The 20,972-nt window shown below is 41.3% G+C and overlaps 1 protein-coding gene across 4 annotated transcripts in view; it reads left to right on the top strand.

Moving 5' to 3' along the window:
* SPTBN1 (spectrin beta, non-erythrocytic 1) overlaps window positions 1-20,410 on the top strand; it is a 200,540-nt gene extending 180,130 nt beyond the window's left edge. For all 4 annotated transcript variants that reach the window (XM_086701103.1, XM_086701105.1, XM_086701106.1 and 1 more), the window contains 9 exons: window positions 853-991; window positions 1,788-1,872; window positions 3,423-3,619; window positions 4,735-4,847; window positions 5,534-5,597; window positions 9,979-10,217; window positions 11,441-11,614; window positions 18,187-18,229; window positions 19,090-20,410. In XM_086701103.1, coding sequence (XP_086557229.1) covers window positions 853-991; window positions 1,788-1,872; window positions 3,423-3,619; window positions 4,735-4,847; window positions 5,534-5,597; window positions 9,979-10,217; window positions 11,441-11,614; window positions 18,187-18,229; window positions 19,090-19,308 — 1,273 coding nt within the window. In that variant the 3' untranslated portion in view covers window positions 19,309-20,410. The remainder of the gene's footprint in view (window positions 1-852; window positions 992-1,787; window positions 1,873-3,422; window positions 3,620-4,734; window positions 4,848-5,533; window positions 5,598-9,978; window positions 10,218-11,440; window positions 11,615-18,186; window positions 18,230-19,089) is intronic.
* The last annotated feature ends 562 nt before the right edge of the window (window positions 20,411-20,972 follow it).

The raw sequence follows: 20,972 nt of genomic DNA, 5'->3' as shown, positions 1-20,972 counted from the left end.
CTGTTAGATTAAAAACCACTCTATCCCTTTTCATACATGTTACAAAAGATGTCTCTTATTCCTTACCATCTGCTTAAATGGCATCTTGAGATGATTATTTAATATTTATTTGAGATCTTCTCTTTGGCCATGTTTGATGCAAAGCAGTGAAGAGAAGCTAATAGATGAACAGGCAGGTACATGCACAACTCCAGTTGACCCCTGCTAGCCCCACCCCCCAGTGTAATAGAGAAAAAATATTCTTATTACTGTATGTATATATATACATACATATATATACACACATATATATATATATATATATATATATATACACACACATACATATATATATATAAAAGCAGCTGTATTTCCCAGATCAGGACTTTAGGTTTTGATCCATGAGAAGTTCTCACAGCTCTACAGTTGTTGATTTCTAAGCTGGTTCCAGCTCTGGGTGCCTCTTTATGTCTCTGAATTAGGAGAGGATATATCTGCTGCTCTGAACATGTCCTGTCCTGAACCTTTGGCAGTAACCCATTAGGGTACAAAAGTTTGAACAGGAATCCAGTGGTTTTCCTGGCACCTGCCTGGAAACCTTTTTGAATTACTCAGGTGCTCACACACACACAGATGAGAGAAACCTTATTCTGAATGTTAGATTTTATCACTGGCCCTGAATTAGTCCATTATTATGCTTTAACTCAGTGACCCAGCCTAAGCTCAGACTGTAAATCAGACCTGAAAGTCATATTGTACCATTGTATATTATGCTAGTGAACAGTTCCTTGAAATTGATGACGTATTTTGAAACCTGCACATTTATTTGGAAAACTTGATCTCCTAAAGGAGGTATTATTTGTCTAATTTTAGGGATGTATCATCTGTTGAACTATTAATGAATAATCATCAAGGTATCAAAGCTGAAATCGATGCTCGTAATGACAGCTTTACAACTTGCATTGAACTTGGGAAATCCCTACTGGCGAGGAAGCACTATGCATCTGAGGAGGTAGGACGCTGTTTGCTTTAGGGCCCTGGGGTGGGTGCAGCTGGTGTTAAGACATGAGATAACTTTCTATTGTGAGTGTGTATGTATGTGTATATGCATGTACACACATACAGAGAAATATATATGTGCATTCATACATAGATATGCTTACATGTATTTCAAACTTCCTTGCTGCTCTCCTGTGTGTGTGGTATAGTTACACAAGAAGACTCTAGGCCCAGAGCCAATGAGTCTGGCACAGAAGACAATTTCTGAGGGCCCCAGGTTGAAGTTCCATCCTCTGTCACCTCCTCCATCAGTACTCACCTTGGGTGCCACTCCTTATCTGTCACATGTCCTCTAGGTCAGCTTGCTGTTAGTGGAAGGTTGCTAATTCCAGTTAGAATGATAGTAATACAGGGGTAAATGATGAGTCAGCATGTGTGACCCACTTGATGAAAGGTTAGGTTGTTCTCTCAAAGAAGTCAGGGCTTTGCACCTCTCACTGTCCCCCTCTTCCTGAGTGTGTTTACCCTCCGGAGCTCCAGAATCTGGAGAGGGCTCAGTGCATTGTTGGCCTCCTCATGATAGCAGCTTTGGGTGGAGCCCAGCCTTCGTCTCAGTCCCTTCTGGAAGGCACATTGTCATGTTTTTCTCTCCAGTACACAAATTAACTGAGTAGTCCTTAGATACTCCCTGGCTTAGTAGTGGTCTCTACAGAAAATGTATTTTCTTCTTTGAAGTGGCCCATCAAGGGGAGGTTAGGAGGATGTGGTACAATCTGTTAAGCTGTCCCTGTTGTCCTTCTTTTCTCAAGATCAAGGAAAAGCTATTGCAGTTGACGGAAAAGAGAAAAGAAATGATTGACAAGTGGGAAGACCGATGGGAATGGTTAAGACTGAGTAAGGACATACTTAATTTTTCCATTCTTTTTGGGTGTCCATTGAAAGCATGCAAGTTTAGTTTCCTGTTTTAATTGATTTGATGTGATGTTATCACTTAATGATTTCTGGAGTTCTAAATACTACTTCTTTAATGCCTTATTTCACCATTTCATGCTAAATATTTTTAAGTAGTTCCCTGTTCCCTGGGGTGTATTTATTACTGTTTATCCCATGATTGATCTCAGTGTTGTAAATGGGATTTGGGTGTTCTTTAGGAACAGACTGGAAATGACAACTCAGTATCCCTCTAGAAGAGTGCAGATTGAAGTCCCTTCCTCCTCCAGTTATCTTTAAGAGGAATTATTACTGCAGTCAAGAAGGTAGAGAGTTGGCCAGATTACTTCTTATATCTGGTGTTCTTAGAAGAAGGTTGGTAACTTAATAAACGCAACCAACTATAAAGGTTTTGCAGTGAGCTAGGCATTATTTTAAGTGTTTTATATATTTTTCTGCATTTATTCAAGTGAACCTCTGAGGTAGATTGTAATTTTCATCTGATTTTATAAAGGAATATGTGAGCTACCACAGAGTTTATAACATAGAGTATTGGGAATAGCATTTAATAATAGGTATGAACACTGAAGGTAGCCAGCTCAAGCATTATTTGCCATACTTTGCCATTCTGCATGTGTGCGGCTCTGGGCTCTGTTCATGTACTAGAACCCCATTCTCAGACACCAAGGGTGCTCACTAGAAACAGAACCCAGGAGGCCTTTTGTAAAATGTGTATAAAATACCAAATGAAGGCACGTTACCCTTTGGGCTAGAGCCCTCTTTTGGAAAAGAAGTCCTGCTCTTGAACATTCTTTGGATGAGAATTTGGTCTATATGTTTTGAGAATGAGGAAAGCAGAAGCCTTAGCCCATATTGTCCCCACTTTCCAGAGTACTCCCCATATCCTTTCCTCCCTCTCAGCCCCTCAAAATAAAACTTATAACTACCATCCCAGAAAGGGTGGTTGATGAATGCCTCCTTCATCAGCCTAGTCTTTGTGTGTAGACTGAATTCCTTCAGGGCTCTGAGGCTTGTCTCACTGGTGTAGGGCTGAGTGAGTAGAGCATACCTTCTAGGCCTGCACTATTCTCTGTCCAATGTGGTAGCTACCATCCACAAGTGACTCTTGAGAGCTTGAAATGGAGCTGGTCCAAATTGAGAGGTGCTATAAGTATAAAATGTACGTTGGATATCAAAGGCGTAAGGAAAAAACGTTCCATCTCTCAATTTTTTTATACTGCTTATATGTTGAAATGATACTAGTTTGATATATTAGGCTGTCTAAAATATACTTCTTAATTTGACCCGCTTGTTATTAAATTTCATCAGTTTATTTTTTTATGTGGCTACAAGAAAAGTTAAAGTTGGATATGTTGGTCACGTTACATTTTTGCTGGACAGCGCAGATTTAGACTATAGACTGGTTGTGTGGGCAGCTGCCACCAGAGGGCAGTGCCCTCCCTGATTGCCAGGTCACCCTGCTGGCCAGCACTCACTCTTGGTACTCTGTGCAGTTTTGGAGGTCCACCAGTTCTCACGGGACGCCAGTGTGGCCGAGGCCTGGCTGCTCGGACAAGAGCCATACCTATCCAGCCGAGAAATAGGCCAGAGTGTGGATGAGGTGGAGAAGCTCATCAAGCGCCACGAGGCTTTTGAAAAGTCTGCAGCAACCTGGGATGAGAGGTTCTCTGCCCTGGAAAGGCTGACAACGGTAAGTGACTGCTGGATGCCGGGGGTGCTTTGCTTGTTGGTTTCCATTGGCAGCTGCTTCTGTCTGCTCACCACCTAGACCAGAGAATTCATGTTATTCTGTTTTTAGAAACAGTGAGGACCTTCCTGAAATGGTTGTTCTCTTGATCCAGGACCTGGGAGACTATCCAGGACAACTACTCCCTAAGTTACTCCTGGATACCTAGATTTGTGATCACTTTTACGATAGCTACCTGCCGGGGAATTGATTGAGTGAGCTTTGCTTTTCTCTTTTGATCTGTTTTTCTTCTTATATCTCATGAAAGCTTTGCTTTTTAGGTGAGTTTGTTAGTCTTGCAGTTTTCTTCAGGTTTTCAGAATTAGAATTTCTGTCAAGTAATAGCTGGATCCCAAACCATTGAAAATTCTCCCCATTCCTGATCGTTTCTTCTGTCACCATTAAAATTAAAGCTTTACAATAGGGCTTACTCACTGGTATTTCCTCTCCTATGACACTTGTACTCCTGGTAGAAAGCTGATCCTTTATGGTGCACAAAAATGGTGTTCTTCCTGGTTTCTACAGGTCTGGGGACTTAAAACATACCTGCATACTTTGTGTCAAACGGAATACTTTTAGTACGTACATACTGCTTATGGAATGGCTTAGTTTCAATTAGACTACCCTGTGGCTTTTGTTTATGTGTTATTTGGGTTTGAGCTAAACACAAATGCCTACCACAGCACAAGAAGCCTCCTTGAGATTTATTGTAGCTCTGTGTCTGGTGTTTGAGCTCTGATGGGAAGTAAACGTGGATGCTCACGCTCAGGTACTTTCTTCCTAAACGAAGTTGAAAGCTGCATAGTTGGTTTAGAAATTAAACCCATGTCCCAGGGGACATGCAAACCCCATGGATTAGGACTGTGTGTCACGCAGATCTCTGTTTGCAGTAGTTTGGGGTTGTAGCTGCAGATCCTGTGATCCCAGTGCCATCTTGCTGGATGTTAGAGTTTCTGGTTGTCCAGCGTGATCCAGTGTGGAAAACTCAGACAGGAGGGCTTTCTGGGTTCCTCTAGAACGCTTTCCTTAATTGGAGCAAAGTTTGGGGCTCTGCTGAACATTATCGTGTTCTCTCTCAGTTGGAGTTACTGGAAGTGCGCAGACAGCAAGAGGAAGAGGAGAGGAAGAGGCGGCCGCCCTCTCCCGAGCCGAGCACGAAGGCTTCCGAGGAGATGGAGTCCCAGCAGCAGTGGTGAGTCATGGGCAGACTGCCCTCCTCAAGTCTTAGTTTCAGTGGCAAGTGAGGTTTGGAGAGCATCTTTTCTAAGCTTGTGCTATGCTAGGCCTTGCCACATGCCCTTCCTCTTAATTCTGTAGAGTACTTAGAATCCGTGCAGTCACCCCAGGATGACATTGGAGAACAGGGACTTATCCACAGTCACATTGCTACTGTGTAGGCGGCAAAAGTGGAGTGTGGACAGTGCTCACTCAACTGCCTGCACACGCACGCACAAACACACCCTCACTCAATATTTCCATGTGACTAAATGGATGGAGTGAACCACCCAGATTTCAGGCCAGTGATTATGTGGTGATACTTTTTGAATGTCCTTCACGTAAAGAACAGAAATTATTGTCTATTTCTGAAAAGCTAATTATTGTGTTGTGGTAAGAGCCCCATGCCAACCCTGAATGCTGCCTTTATTGGGGAGAAAAAGCATGCCTGTGGTCTTATTCTCTACCTAGAGTTGGTTTGGAACACTTGGGAAGTTCTTAAAAAGAAATTACGTTATGTAAAAGGGGGTTGCGTATGTTTTTCTAAGAGAAAATCTATAATAAAGTTGACTGATGTTCTTCTCTCTCATCCTCTGTTTTTCTCCCTCTCCTCCCTCGCCCTCCCTTCCCTCCTCTGTCCTCCTTCCCCACTTTACCTAACAGGGATACCTCAAAAGGAGAGCAAGTTTCCCAGAACGGTTTGCCGACTGAACAGGGATCTCCACGGGTTAGTTACCGCTCTCAAACCTACCAAAACTACAAAAACTTTAATAGCAGACGGACAGCCAGTGACCAGCCGTGGTCTGGACTGTGAAGTTCACTACCATTTGTCAAGAACCACTCTTTCCAAATCCTGTTGGTTTGACCTTTTGGCTTCCACTTCACCCACAGTGTTAAAATTTTCCTTAATTCGTAGGCTTCCTTGGTTTCGTATTTGTTTGCATTTAATTCATGTTTATTTGGGTCTTTTAATGATGGATGCTCAGTTGCCTTAAAGCAACATTCTTAATTTTTTGTTTATTTATTGTGAGCTTTTTACTTTATTAAGATTTTACAGCGAAAGCCTTACATGAGTAATTGAAATTAAATGAGATTACAGCAAAATGAAGAAGAAAACTAGAATCCGACAGGTATGACACATCCAGTTATACTAACAGGGTGCAATACTGCACTACACAGAGCCCCCTTTACAGATGTTATTAACCTGCAATAGTTGAATAGGAACTAGGAAGACTGGGATAAGAGGAAGGAGACTCTTAGTACTAAGATTAAAACTGTAAGTCACCTGTGTCACATTCCATGAAGGATGCCTTTATTCATTGAAAATGAGCAAGGAAGAAAAGGGGGGTGTGGTTGGATCTACTTGGGAAGCACTATTAATTTTAGGTGCAGAATCTGAAATGATTTTGAGACCCTTGGGTTATTTATTTTTCCAAATGAATTCCTCTCATTTTTTTCTGCCAAGACCTGAATTGAGACTTCTAGGCTTACTTGCAGCAAATAACGCAGCCAGCCTCAGGAGTGAAGTGCCTTTTGACCTCTGCCGCACCCCCCACGTCTTGATCACTGTCGGCACCACCGTGACGCCCAATGTGGCGGGTGGCAGCGGCTCTCAGCATGTTTCGGAAGCCTGCCTCTCAGACTTCCAGGCCTCTTCATTCAGTTGATGACTTCAGGGTGTCAGACTGTTTAAGTTTTTCAAACAGAACAGAAGCCTTTCTGGTTCACCCTGATTACTTGAACCATGAATGTGGTGGACCACCCCTAGGAGCCGTTGGACACCGCTTGGCTTCAGGAGTAATTTTAGTGTCTGTGTAGACAAATTTCGTTGTATGTCTCATATGGATCTTCTCATTTATTTTTCATTTTCTCACGACCTTTTGTGGAGTTCTCCAATAAGGAGTCTTTTAGGATGGCATTTATCAGACCACCAGCAGGGATTGAATATGTTTTAACATAAATTCTATTCCTTAGGAATAAAAGCTTATGAAAGGGGATTTCCTGGTACTGATAAAGACAGAACAGAACCAAATCCATACTACATCAAAGCCTTGTGAGACAGTCACTTGCTCATTTGCCATATTTAGATGTTAGTGAAATGAGAAACCTGTTTTGATATGTGTTTTCCATGAGTTAAGTCTGATTTGTCTTTTCATTTCATGATGCATGTCTTTTTTTTTTCTTTTGTCAGGATAACATCATATAGCATCTTGTTTGTTTTTCCTTATTTCTATGTACATATCTATCTACTTGTAACTGTAGATGGGTATATAGATAGATGCCAAGCTTCTTATGTTCTGGGGGTAGTGTGCACCATTATTGGGTCTCTGCCTTAAACACACCAAAATTCATTTTAGAAAAAACTACTGCTTTATCTTTTGGTCATTAGGGAGCCCTGATGTGTGTTTCTGGCTCCAAATTCTGTGTGTCATTGATCTATATGTATATATGTGATGTTTCATATATATATATATGTTTAAATTTTATATCATCTGGAATAACACCCAATTTTATGCTTTTTTGTATTCAGAAGACAAAAAAAGGAAAAAAAAAGAAACCACGTAAGCACAGAGAAGGAGTGCTATGATGTTTTTGGCATTTGTTCTCATGCCTATTTTTATCTAGATTTTTAAATTTGTAGTTTGCCAGAACAAATTTTTTATTATAATGGAAAAAGGAAAGCCTTTTCATTCTTTTGAGTTGTGGTGCAGAGACTCAAGTTAATGAACTTTGAAAATAGTGTTGCTTCATGCACTTAGAAAACCAATCAGGTGTTTCTTGTGCTACTAGTTGTCACGTTGCATTTATGCTCATTCACCTCCTGATTTAAAGATCTCAGGTGTACCCAGCCACTAAAGCACTCTGGACTAATCGCTAAAGAGAAGCAATGGGGGGGGAGGAGCGGGGGGGGGGGGGGGGGGGGCGAGTCACATGTATGGTCATAGCGCTATGATTTGCTTTTGATGTTTGTCTCTAGTGATGTGTTGTCTGTTGGCATGCTTCAGCACATGTCCATTAAAATTCATTTTGTTCCTTTTATTTCCCTTGTTTTCTTGGTTTAGTGATTCATTTGCATAAACATTAATTATCTCTGCATACTGGTTTGGGGTTTTCTCTTTCCTTCTAACTCTAAAGAAAAAAATTTTTGCTGCAGAATTTCCCCCAGAAGAGGCTTCCCTGGCCTTCACCTACCTTGAAGTCTGACCAAATGCTATAAATGTTAGCCTTTTTTCAGCAAATGCTACTCCGTCCAGGTCACTGCTGTCACTAGCAGTTTTTAAGTCACAGCTGCAGCACTAATTTTTTTTAACCTGGTTTCTATACACACTAACCTTATGTTTCCCTGGACTCACCTGGCACAGGCCTTTCAGACCAAACTCACACTTCCTTCCCATCAGAAGTCTCCTGAAATTCCACACTAGAACAGATTTGTCAACTTCAAAATCCATTCACTTTCTTTGGACTCAGGGTTTTGTTTTTTGGTTGTTATTTCTCTTCCTGCATCTCTCCTTTAAAAGTGAAAGAAAAGAGAAATATTTAAATAGCCTGTCGCTCATAAGCACGCGTCTACAGGGTGTCACGAGACCAGGATAATCACACGTACACCCCCTCTCCCTGTGTCTTCCTGCCCTAAGACTCCATTTTCCACATTGCTTTGTGGGTAAAGGGTTCCGGTCACAAACACCCTTAAATTGCAAAGCCTCTCGTCTCACCCTAAACCCTGATGGTGGCAGTGATAGTTTGTGTATGTGGAATAGAAACTCCTGACTCCCACCCAGCCACGTAGATAGAAGACCTGAATGAGCAATCCAGTTCCTGAGAGTTGACATATCTGAGTGTTGAAGGCAGTGGTGGTCGTTCTACCATTTATCCTGCTGAGGTTGTTGCTGCTAACTTGTCATTTTGGTTCTGGGCAGCAGTGGTGGGGGACGTATCTAATGAACGTTGCCATTGACACCTCCATGTTTGTCCGTGTACAAGGGGTGCAGGTTGTCTGTAATCCACTAAAGCGTCAGCCACACCCAGCTTTAGTAACTTGCTAATCCCATGCCCTGGGTGTACCCGCCGGGGGCCGCGACAGTTAATGGTACACAGTTGATGGTACACAGGCTGAAAGCGATAATGAACCGAGACCCTACTGCATTTCCAAAGCCGAAAAGCCCTGAGGGTTACAATATAAATGAGCTTGGGAAGGAACAGCTCCCGAAGACGTCTCCAGCCTGCCGGTCAGAGCCGCGGGAAGCCTGGCTGTGTCTGGGCTTTCTCGTCTCAGTGCAGCAAGGCACCGTGATCAACCAACACGTGATGGGGAAGGCCCTGGTTCTGTCTGTGTTTGGGGGTAAATAGCCGTGTGGTGTTGAGTGACTGTGATTGGCTTTTCCAGCTCCTTTAACACAAACTACAACCCACTCACGATACAACTCCGGCAGATGTGGTTAAATTGATGTTTGTTGACTTGCCTCATTTCCTTCCAGCTCTTAAGTTCCAAAATCTAACTGGGATGGTAGATGTGAAATGCATGATTGTCATCCTAATTTCTGCATGTGTTTATGATGATGTGTTGAGGGGTGGGGGAGGAGAGTCAGAGAGCATTTTCAGAAACCGGAGGTCTTTCCTTGTCTTACTCTGGGGGAATGCTGTGTAGTTCTGATAGAGTTGTCTGTCGACCTGTTTGTGAATGCCCTTTCGCTTCAACTTCCAGCTCTTCTGGTGACGTCCTTGGTTGTAAGGTGGCTGCTGTATAACGTCCACTCTCTCATATTTAATATGTGTGATTGTTCCTGTTGTCCTTTTGTTTTAAAGTAACCACAAGAGGAAATGATCTGAGTTCCATTAGAGAAAATGGATTGATCAGAGGAGCAGAGTGCAGTAAAACTCATCCTGGCATTTCGCTTTTCTCATCTTCCCATAAGCGGGCAGGCATTAATCCCTTCCCACCTTCTAATGTCCTTGGTGTCCAGCTGGCTTTGTGGGATGTTGCAATGGTTTTACTGTACTGCCTCGATCTGTGCCAGGCATTTATACACAGCCACGTGTGCGAGTCAGAGCGTATGTGGTCGCCCCTGTGGCTCACGGGGTTAGCTGAATGGCCTCTCCGCTGTCCCTAGATGGCAGAAGCGGTGGACACAAGCGAAATGGTCAACGGCGCCGCAGAGCAAAGAACAAGCTCAAAGGAGTCTAGCCCCATCCCCTCCCCCACGTCCGACCGCAAAGCCAAGACTGCCCTCCCGGCCCAGAGTGCCGCCACCTTGCCGGCCAGAACCCAGGAGACGCCTTCGGCCCAGATGGAAGGCTTCCTGAATCGGAAGCATGAGTGGGAGGCTCACAATAAGAAAGCCTCAAGCAGGTAACAGCAGCAAAGGCTAAGGCAGTAAGATGGGAAATCAGCCCATTAAAGAAAGAGGCATCCGCTTGCGTGTTGAATTGGGGGGACAGGGGGTTGCTTGTGAAGTCCATTTGTTCTTGGCTTCCTGGGCGTCACGTTTTTCTTAGGGCTGACATTGGAAGTTGGGAGTAGAGTGCTTATTACTCACTTAATAATAATAAGTGCTTCTTATTCACAGAAAGAAGGTTAGTTAAGTGTGCATAAGAATTGCAAAAAAGGGGCCTTCCTAGTACTTCCTGAGAAGGAATGTGCTACATGGAGGCTGGGGAATCTTCCTTAAAGTGAAGTGTTCTTTCTTGTGAGATTTTTCTTAAGACATTCATTTCCCCAGATATATCTCCCTGTCGGTGTTTATATTCACTATCGCCCAATAAACCCTACTTTTATTATTTTACGGATAAGGAAATGGAGGTTCTGTGTGTTTAAAAAAGCCCACTCTTTAGAAACCTGGTAAATGGCATTAGCTGGGGTGAAATTCCTATCTGACTCCAAAGCCAGTGTGCTTAACCAGTAAACCATTCTGCCTGAGACCACCTTTTACAGTTGTATAGGTCAAACATTAGACCAGGAAATCCCATCTAAGCTGCCATCCACATTGAGTACAACATAAATTTATATGTTAATATAGGTAGGTGGCAGTAAAGTAACTTCTGATAAAATGAGTAAATCGTGACAGTTTGCCATATCGTGGCGGGAAAGGCCATCCTTTTCTGATTCATCCCGAGTTTCCACATGTGCTAATGGCTCTGGATTTGCCTCCCTGTCACATCGCCAGGCCACATCAGGATTAAAGCTGAGGTCCTGGAGGAGCTGCTTAAGGACAGGCATGTTTCAAATGAGAAGCCTTCCCTGTACAGCATCACCACAAGAGGATAGTACAGCAGAGAGTATCCACACCAGCAAAAAATCTTTACCATCAGAGCCAAGAGTATTTTTTTAATAGAAGAGGGTACCGTGTTTTTCCCCAGACTCTGAGAAACACCTACCACTGTACCAACATGTACACTGTCCCAGTGGCCCATGGAGGAATTTTGTTCCATGGTTCAGTTTTAGCAGAATTTAGGAAAGGCTTTTAACAGTGGGTCACATCACATTGTGTGTGGATTGTTTTCATGTTAATCAAATTCTTAATTCTTTAAGGAAGTGTGGTCTAGAACCTTGACGTTTCTTTCTTTACTGCTCAGGTCCTGGCACAATGTTTATTGTGTCATAAATAACCAAGAAATGGGTTTCTACAAAGATGCAAAGACCGCTGCCTCTGGAATTCCCTACCACAGCGAGGTCCCTGTGAGTTTGAAAGAAGCCATCTGTGAAGTGGCCCTTGATTACAAGAAGAAGAAACACGTGTTCAAGCTAAGGTGAGAGGTGCTGCATTCCTTGGTTCCCAAGAGTAATGCCCCTGTTTATTTTCACTCTGGGGGTTGGTTTTACTAGGCAGATACTGCGATCAGTCAGTTCCTTCTCTCTGCCATTAGAAGAAAATAAAAAAACACCAATGTGGAATACTACATGGCAATGAGAAAGAATGAAATATGGCCTTTTGTAGCAACGTGGATGGAACTGGAGAGTGTTATGCTAAGTGAAATAAGTCATACAGAGAAAGACAGATACCATATGTTTTCACTCCTGTGTGGATCCTGAGAAACTGAACAGAAGACCATGGAGGAGGGGAAAGGAAAAAAAAAAAAAGGTTAGGGAGGGGGCCAAAACATAAGAGACTCTTAAAAACTGAGAATAAACTGAGAGTTGATGGGGAGTGGGAGGGAGGGAGGGTAGGTGAGGGATATTGAGGAGGGCACCTGTTAGGATGAGCAAATTGGTTGGAAACCAATTTGACAATAAATTTCATATTAAAAAAAAAAAAAAGAAAAAAAACACCACTGAACCTAGTGCCAATTTGGCACATGTCTCAGTTTGGATCTTTAGGGACTGTGGCCAGTCACCGGCCTCCCTGTGGTTAATGGCACAGCTCGACCTTGAAGAAAACAGCTTTGTTTTGATAAGCTGGAACTTACTGTCTCCTAAGACAGGGTGAACTGTTCACATCTCACAATTTAAGGGAAGCTTAGAAAAATAGTTTACCCATCTTTGCAGCTTATCCAGACCCAGGAGATGCTATTCTTTGCTCAAGAGCTAGCTAGAGGTGGGTCAATTGAGTCATCCTCGAGCCAGATGGAGACAAGTAGGAAGCACATGTTTAGGACTGGGTGTCCGTGCTCCCCTGACTTGCCCAGCAGATGTTCTAGCTGATTCTGGTAACATCTAGTTCCAAGTGTCTTTAGCTTGTAGAACACACACCTGTACTCCCCACAGAGTGGATCCAAGCTTAGAAGTTTTTCTTATACTGGGAAATGGACAGAAAAATCATTTTATCCGCTAGAAAGTAAACATGGTAGTGGTTACAATTTTAATTAGTTTAATACTAATATGATCTATTGCCTTGGGACCTGAAAAGCTTTGGTCTTCAGTTCTGCATTTCTGTCGTGTCAGTTGGAATAGGCTGAAGACTGCAAATGAGAGTCTCAAAGGGTGTGACTTCTTCAGCTCTTTCAAGGAGCACTGGAGGCAGGCTTTTCAGAACTTGGAACGTTTACACTCTGTAAGACAAGGCGCAGACAGCCTGGCTCCCTGGCTGCCCCCCTCCCCCTTTGTTCTCCCTTGATGCAGGTTCAGAGGGTTAGCATATTGGCAAAGGGTACTTACCCTCCCCACCCCACCCCACCCCACCCCCCAGGATCACTCCTTCTGTACCTCAGTGAAGTGAATGAGTGAGCCCTCTAAACTAGTGACTTTTCCGTATCAGGGATGGCCTTGTATGGACAGTTTCTTTTACTATGTACCATAGAACAAGAGAAATCTAGATCTTTTATTTATGTCTATTTAAAAACTCTGGTATTTATAAATTGGGGGATGCCAGCTCTATAGCAGAATTTCAAAAAATAATCATAATTTTTTTAATCCCAGTATAATTAACAATACAGTGTTTTATTAGTTCCAGGTGTACAGTGTAGTGATTCAGCAATTCTATATACATATATTGCTCACTGCTCCTCACGATAAGTGTCCTCTTTGTCTCCTTCACCTCTTTCATGTGTCCCCCCACCTACCTCCCCTCTGATAACTATCGTTTTGTGGTCTATAGTTAAGAATGTGTTTCTTGGTTTTTCTCTCTATTTTTTCCATTTGTTCCATTGTTTTGTTTGTTAAATTCCACATATGAGTGAAATCATATAGTATTTGTTTTTGATGTATTTCACTTAACTTTATATTTTGTAGGCCCATATATGTTGTTGCAGATACCAAGATTTCATTCTTTTTTATGGCTGAGTATTACTCCATGGTGTGTGTGTGTGTGTGTGTGTGTGTGTGTGTGTGTGTGTGTGTGTGTATAAATACATATAGATCACATCTTCTTTATACATTCATCTATCAATGGGCACTTGGGTTGCTTCCATACTGTGGGTATTGTAAATAATGCTACAGTAAACATAGGGGTGCATATATCTTTTTGAATTAATGTTTTCTTTTTCTTTGATTAAATACTCAATAGTGGAATTACTGAATCATGTGGTAATTCTATTTTTAATTTTTTGAGAAACCTCCATACAGTTTATCACAGTGGCTGTACCAGTTTGTATTCCTGCCAACAGTGTGTGAGGATTCCTTTTTCTTCACATCCCCATCAACACTTGTTGTTTCTTGTGCTTTTGATTTTAGCCATTCTGACAGGTGTGAGGTGATATCTCACTGTAATTTTGATTTGTATTTCCCTGATGACTAGTGATGTTGAGCGTCTTTTCATGTGTCTGTCCATCTGTATGTTTTCTTTGGAAAAATATTCGTGTCTTCTTGCCATTCTTAATTGGATTATTTTGGGGTTTTTTGGTGTTCAGTTGTATAAGTTCTTGCTGTGTTTTGGATTACTAACCTTTTATCGGATATGTCCTTTGCAAATATCTTCTCCCATTCCATAGGTTACCTCTTAGTTTTGCTTATTGTTTGCTTCCTGTTCAGGAGCTTTTTATTTTGATGAAGTCCCAATAGTTTACTTTTGCTTTTGTTTTCTATTACCTCAGAAGACATCTCTATAAAAATGTGGCTATGGCTAATATCAGAGAAATTAGTGCCTATGCTCTCTTCTAGAGTTTTTATGGTTTCAGGTCTCATAGTTAGGCCCTTAATCCATTTTGAGTTTATTTTTGTGTATGGTATAAGAAGGTGGTCCAGTTTCATTCTTTTGCACATTACTGTACAGTTTTCCCAACATCATTTGTTGAATGAACTTTTTCCCATTGCATATTCTTGCCTCCTTTATCAAAGATAAATTGACCATATAATTGCGGGTTTATTTCTTGGTTTTCTATTCTGTTCCATTGATTTTGTGCCGGTATTTTTGTGTCATACTGTTTTGATTACTACAGCTTTGTAATGTATCTTGAAATTTGGGATTGCGATATCTTCAATTTTTTTGTTTGTTTGTTTGGTTTTTTTTGCTTTCCAAGATTTCTTTGGCTACTCAGGGTCTTTCATGGTTCCACACAGATTTCAGGATTATTTGTTCTAGTTCTGTGAAAAAATACTGTTGGTATTTTGATAGAGATTGCATTAAATCTGTAGGTTGGTTTGTGCAGTATGGACATTTTAACAGTGTTTTCCCCAGTCCATGAGCCTGGAACATCTTTCCATTTGTTTATGTCATCTTTAGTTTCTTTCATCAGGGTTTTATAGTTTTCTGAGTCTTACACCCCTCGGTTAAGTTTATTCCTAGCTATTTTAATTATTTTTGGTGGAATTGTAAATGGGACCTTTTTCTTAAGATTTTATTTTTAGGGGCACCTGGGTGGCACAGTTAAGCATCCAACTCTTGATCTCGCTCAGGTCATGATTTCACAGGTTCGTGAGTTTGAGCCTCGTATCAAGCTGTGCATTGATGGCACAGAGCCTGGCTCTTCTCTCTGCCCCTCCCCTGCTTACGTGCACACTTGTGCTCTCTCTCTCTCTCTCTCTCTCAAAATAAGTAAACTTAAAAAATTTTTTAAAGATTAGATTTTATTTTTAAGTAATCACTACACCCAACGTGGGGTTGGAACCCACAACCCTGAGATCAAGAGTCACATGCTCCACCGACTGAGCCATCCAGGCACCTCAGGACTGTTCTCTTAATTTTTCTTTCTGCTACTTCTGTTCATATATAGAAATGCAATATATTTTTGTATATTGATTTTTATATCTTGCAACCTTAGTGAATTTGTTTATCAGATCTAGTAGTTTTTTGGTGGCAACTTTAGTGTTTTCTATATATAACGTTGTCATTTGCAAATAGTGACTGTTTTACTTTTTCCTTATCAATTTGGATGCCTTTTATTTCTTTTTGTTGTCTGATTGCTGTGGCTGGGGCTTCTAGTACCATGTTGAATAATAAAAGCAGTAAGAGTAGACACCCTTGTCTTGTTCCTGACCTTAGGGGGAAAACTCAGTTTTTCCCCCTTGAGGATGTTGTTGGCTGTGGGGTTTTCATAGATGGCCTTTATTATGTTGAGGTATATTCCCTCTCACTTTGTTTGTTTTGGTTTTGTTTTTGTTAAGTAGGTCTCATACCCAGCGTGGGGCTTGAACTCACGACCCTGAGTAAAGAATTGTATGCTCTACTACGAACTGAGCCAGCCAGGCGTCCCTAAACCTACTTTTGAGGGCTTTTGCTGCATCTATTGAAATAATCATGTTTTTCATCCTTTTTCTTGTTGATGTGATGTATCACCGTTGATTGATTTGCAAGTACTGAACCACCCTTGTAACCCAGGAATAAATCCCACTTGATTGCAGTGATTTTTTTTAATGCATTGTAGATTTGGTTTGCTAATATTTTTTTTAAGTTTTTTATTTAAGTAATCTCTGCACCCAACATGGGACTCAGACTCACGACCCCAAGGTCAAGAGTCCAGTGCTCTTCTGACTGAGCCAGCCAGGTACGCCAACGGTTTGCTAATATTTTATTGAGGATTTTACATCTATGTTCATCAGAGGTACGGTCCCATAGTTTCTTTTTTTGTAGTATCTTGATCTGGTATTGCTATCAGGGTCATGCTGGCCTCATAGAATGAATTTGGAAACTATCTTTCCTCTTTTATTTTTTGCAATAGTTTGAGAAGGATAGGTATTAATTCTTCTTTAAACGTTTGGTCGTTTGGTTGAGGAGCAGCTGGGTGGCTCAGTCACTTAGACTTCTGATTTCGGCTCAGGTCATGATCTCATGGTTCATGAGTTTCAGCCCCACTTCGGGCTCTGTGCTGGCAGTGTGGAATTCTCTTTCCCTCTTTCTGCCCCTCCCTGCTCACTTGCTCGCTCTCTCTCCCTTTCTGTCTCCTTATCTCCCTCTCTCTCTCAAAATAAATAAATAAACTTTTAAAAAGTTTTTAAAAATAGTAAGTGCTTGGTCGAATTCACTTGTAAAGCCATCTAGTTCTGGACTTACGTTTTGGGGAGTTTTTTGATTACTGATTCAGTTTCATTGGTGGTAATCAGTCTATTGAAATCTTCTATTTCTTCCCAATTCAATTTTTGGACGTTATATGTTTCTAGGAACTAACCCATTTCTTCTAGGTTGCCCAGTTTTGTTGGCATGTGAGTTTTCATAATATGCTTTTATAATCCTTTGTGCTTCTGTAGTGTCAGTTATTTCTCATGTTTTATTTCTGATTTTGTTAATTGAGTCCTTTTTTTTTTTTAATGAATCTGGCTAAGGATTTATCAATTTTGTTGATCTTTCCAATGAACCAACTCCTGGTTTCATTGATCTCTCATATTGTTTTTTTAGTTTCTTTTTTTTTTTTTTTTTTTTTTTTTTTCCTGCTCTTTTATTTCCTTCCTTCTACTACTGGTTTAGGGTTTTGTTCTTTTTCTAGCTCCTTTAGGTGTAAGATTAGGTTGTTTAAGATTTTTCTTCCTTGTTTAGTGAATTCTGTATTGCTGTAAACTTCCCTCTTAGAACAGCTCTTGCTGCATCCCAAAGATTTTGGACCATTGTGTTTTCATTTTCATTTGTCTCCCCCATTTCCTCTTTGATTTCTTGTTTGACACATTAATTGTTGAATAGCATGTTATTTAATCTCCATGTATCTGTGTTCCTTCTAGAGTTTTTTTTCTTGTGATTGATTTCTAGTTTCATAGCATTGTGATCGGAAATGATGTATGATATGACTTTGATCTTCTTTAATTTGTTGAGATTTGTTTCGTGGCCTAATATGTGATCTTTTCTGGAGAATGTTCCATGTGTACTTGAAAAGAATGTGTATTCTACTGTTTTAAGATGGAATGTTGTGAATATGTTAGATCCATCTGGTCTAATGTGTCATCCAAGCCAGTTTTTCTTGATTTCCTGTTTGGATGATCTGTCCATTGATGTAAGTGGTGTGTTAAAGTCCCCTACTGTTATTATATTACTATTGATTACTTCCTTTATGTTTATTATTAACTGCTTTATGTATTTGGGTGCTTTCATGTTGGGTGCATAAATATTTATAATTGTTACATCTTCTTGTTGGATTGTTCCCTTTATGGTTATGTAATGAAAGGACTTAGAATTTTTAAAGCATTTTCTCTTAAATTCAGTGTAGAGCAATGATTCAGGTGCTCCTTTGTCACAGCAAAGCCAGATGTTGATTGTTTTGGGGGCATTTTTTATCCTTCCAGTGGATTGAAACATTAAGTTTTGTGTATATTATATTGGCCCAATTATATAACTTCTTGATGTTGAAGGTGCTGTTGCTTGGCCTTTGTGGGTCCTGGGCACAGCTGGTGATGTATGCAGAGCTCTGATGGGCAGTTCTGGTAGGATTCCAGTGGCCTGCTTATATCCACATAGGTTTTGGGAATTGAGGGTTTTGTTTCTTCCTAAGTCAAATTGTGACTGACTTCTTCCTTCAATTTACAGACTAAATGATGGCAATGAGTACCTCTTCCAAGCCAAAGATGATGTAAGTTTTTAAGATTCATTTCTCTCTGTAGTTAGGTATTTGCAAGTATTTATTGGCATGATAAGCTTTATCTACAGTGTTCCATATAGAAGTAATGATCAGCCATGGCTTCTGTCATCTGGTCTCCACAGTCACTAACAACAGGAAGCTGTTTGGTTCCCCTTATATCTCTAGGGGGCAGTGAATGGCATCTCACTGTGTCTTTGCCTGTCAGGAGAGCTAGTACCAGGACCCTGAAGTTGACAGTGGAAAATCTCCCCACCTAACCCCCCAACTCCCCTTGCAGTGGATGAGGCACAGTGAAGTGTTTCCAGGACCGGATGTGGATCCTGAAGTCCAGTCACAGGGCCTCCCTGCTGCACTCCACCACCTCTACCTGACCATTCCATGTTTGTACCCCTGCTTGCAGGGAGAGAAGGTCTGCTGACGGAACCACAACATGGGCAGTGCTTTAGATTTGAAAAACCAACTTCTGTTAAATTTATGCAGGCTTGTATATCAAATATATTTCACTTTTTTAAAAAAAAGTAAAAGAAGAAGGAATTTATAGAGGTGGGAGCTGACACCCCCACCAGTGGAGACCCGTCTTCTCATTCCTCCACGTTTGTAGGTCCACATACTAGAATGGTGACTTCTGAAGGATACTGTAAACCGAGTTCTCAGGAGAGCTGAACCGTGTTCACTCTGCGCAGGCCTCTTTGGGAACTGCTTGCTTCTCAGTTAGCTAGGAGCCCCTGTTGGCCAGATGCACTGTTCCCAAGCTTTCCTACCAACAGAGGCACACTGGTGGGGCAGGTGGAGCAAGAGCATTTCGAGCCCACCTCTCTTACTTGAGTCTCACCTGTGCCTCCTTTGTCCAGGAGGAAATGAACACATGGATCCAGGCCATCTCCTCCGCCATCTCCTCTGATAAACACGAGGTGTCCGCCAGCACCCAGAGCACGCCAGCATCCAGCCGGGCACAGACCTTGCCCACCAGCGTTGTCACCATCACCAGCGAGTCTAGCCCTGGCAAGCGGGAGAAGGACAAAGAGAAAGACAAGGAGAAGAGGTTCAGCATTTTTGGCAAAAAGAAGTGAACTCCTTTCCTTCACCTCCTGCCCTTCTCTTACCTTTTCAGTGAAACTCCAGCATGCAAGCTCAGAACCAACACATTACTCTCTGTGCCTAATGTTCTTCAATGTGGTTGATTTTTTTTTTTTTTATTTATAGAGCATTTCTGGGGGGTGGGGGAAATATACCTAAACACTTTATCTCCAAGTTACAAAAGTTTGAGGTGCAGAGGGAAGACCAGATTTTTTTTAATGAAATTCTATAGATTAGATCTCAATATTTAAACTGTTCCTCAATTTTGTGAGGCTGCGTTGGAAATAACCCGCCTCTAGTGCTGTTGGTATGCAAGGCAGCGGTGCTTAAACAATATTTCCTGTGCTCACCAGAGACAAAATGTACCAATTTCCTGACACCATTCTCTTCCATTTATTTCCAGTGGTTACCTTGAGTCTTGACTTATTAGAAGTGCCCACGACGGGTCTAACCTTGAGTAAACAGATCGTGTATTATGATCTCGCTGCAGCCACAGTGCAGCTCCGTGTTAAATCTACAGACCAAACCGTTTGTATCTGGCATCACTTACTAACACATGACATGCGGCTTTTCTGCATCAACTGCAAGGACAGTTAAGAATGTCGGTATACCGGTATACGAGAAGGAATAGAAAACTGATACTGTTTTAAATAATCTGTAATTTCAATTTTTTTTTTTTGCTGAAATACATTATATTGTATGTTTGAGATAATTCTAGTACAAAGTATAATAAAACTAGATGTATAATAAACCCTTTAAATCATTGGTAAGTGTACAAGTGGAACTGAAGCATTTACTGGACAAAGTAATGTTACTCTAATGGTTACTTGCTCGTGTGTTGCCACACTGTGTTATAATTTGCTTCATTACCTTGCTATTTGATACATAGTGTGCATTTCTTTGTCACTGTAACGATTGTAATGACAAATTTTCATCTTACTGCACAATCAAAATGGCATTGATAGGAATGAACTCCAGAGGCTGGGCCAGAGCAGGGAGGTGGTCGCTCAGGCCTGGCACTCAGTCGTATGACCTGTACCTCTCAACTTTTGCCCTGTTAAATATATGCTATGTCATTAAATGCTTTTAAATCTAGCACGGTGGGTAATTGTTGTTTTTTCTCCCCTGCGTGCATGCCATGTAGGAAAATTGCAAAGCCAGAAATAGCAAACGGGAAACATTAGACCATCCGTCTGGGTTCCTGTTTTGCATTCTTGTGCGTGTATGGTGCACCAGCTTTGGAAACTACGGCAAACAGAATAATAAATATGGAATGTTTTGCAGCTACACATCCAGATTTTATCTTTTATTTATGACAAAGTTAACAGAGAACTTGTTAAACCTGAGTTCTGAGGAGGGCATTGGTGAACTTTTTCTGTAACGGGCCAGAGATAGCAAATATTTTAGGCTTTGTGGGCCAGACTGTCTCTGTGGAAGCTCTGCTCATTGTGTAATATAGAGGCAGCCATCGATGGCGTGTGAAGCAATGGGTCTGGTTGTGTTCCAGTAAAACTTTATTTATGGACACGGATGTGAATTTTAAGTCCTCTTCATGTGCCACATAATATTCTAATTTTTTTTAAATATTTGAAGTGTAAAATATATCTTAAATAGATCATACAAAAAAGGACAACAGGCCAGATTTGGCCCATGGGCC

The sequence above is a fragment of the Puma concolor genome, chromosome A3 (genome assembly GCF_028749965.1).
Source record: "Puma concolor isolate L17-30 chromosome A3, mPumCon1.1.hap2, whole genome shotgun sequence".
In the NCBI taxonomy this organism is placed as follows: Eukaryota; Metazoa; Chordata; class Mammalia; order Carnivora; family Felidae; genus Puma; species Puma concolor.
Note: the sequence above shows the minus strand (reverse complement) of the source record. Positions and strands in the feature narration are given on the sequence as shown.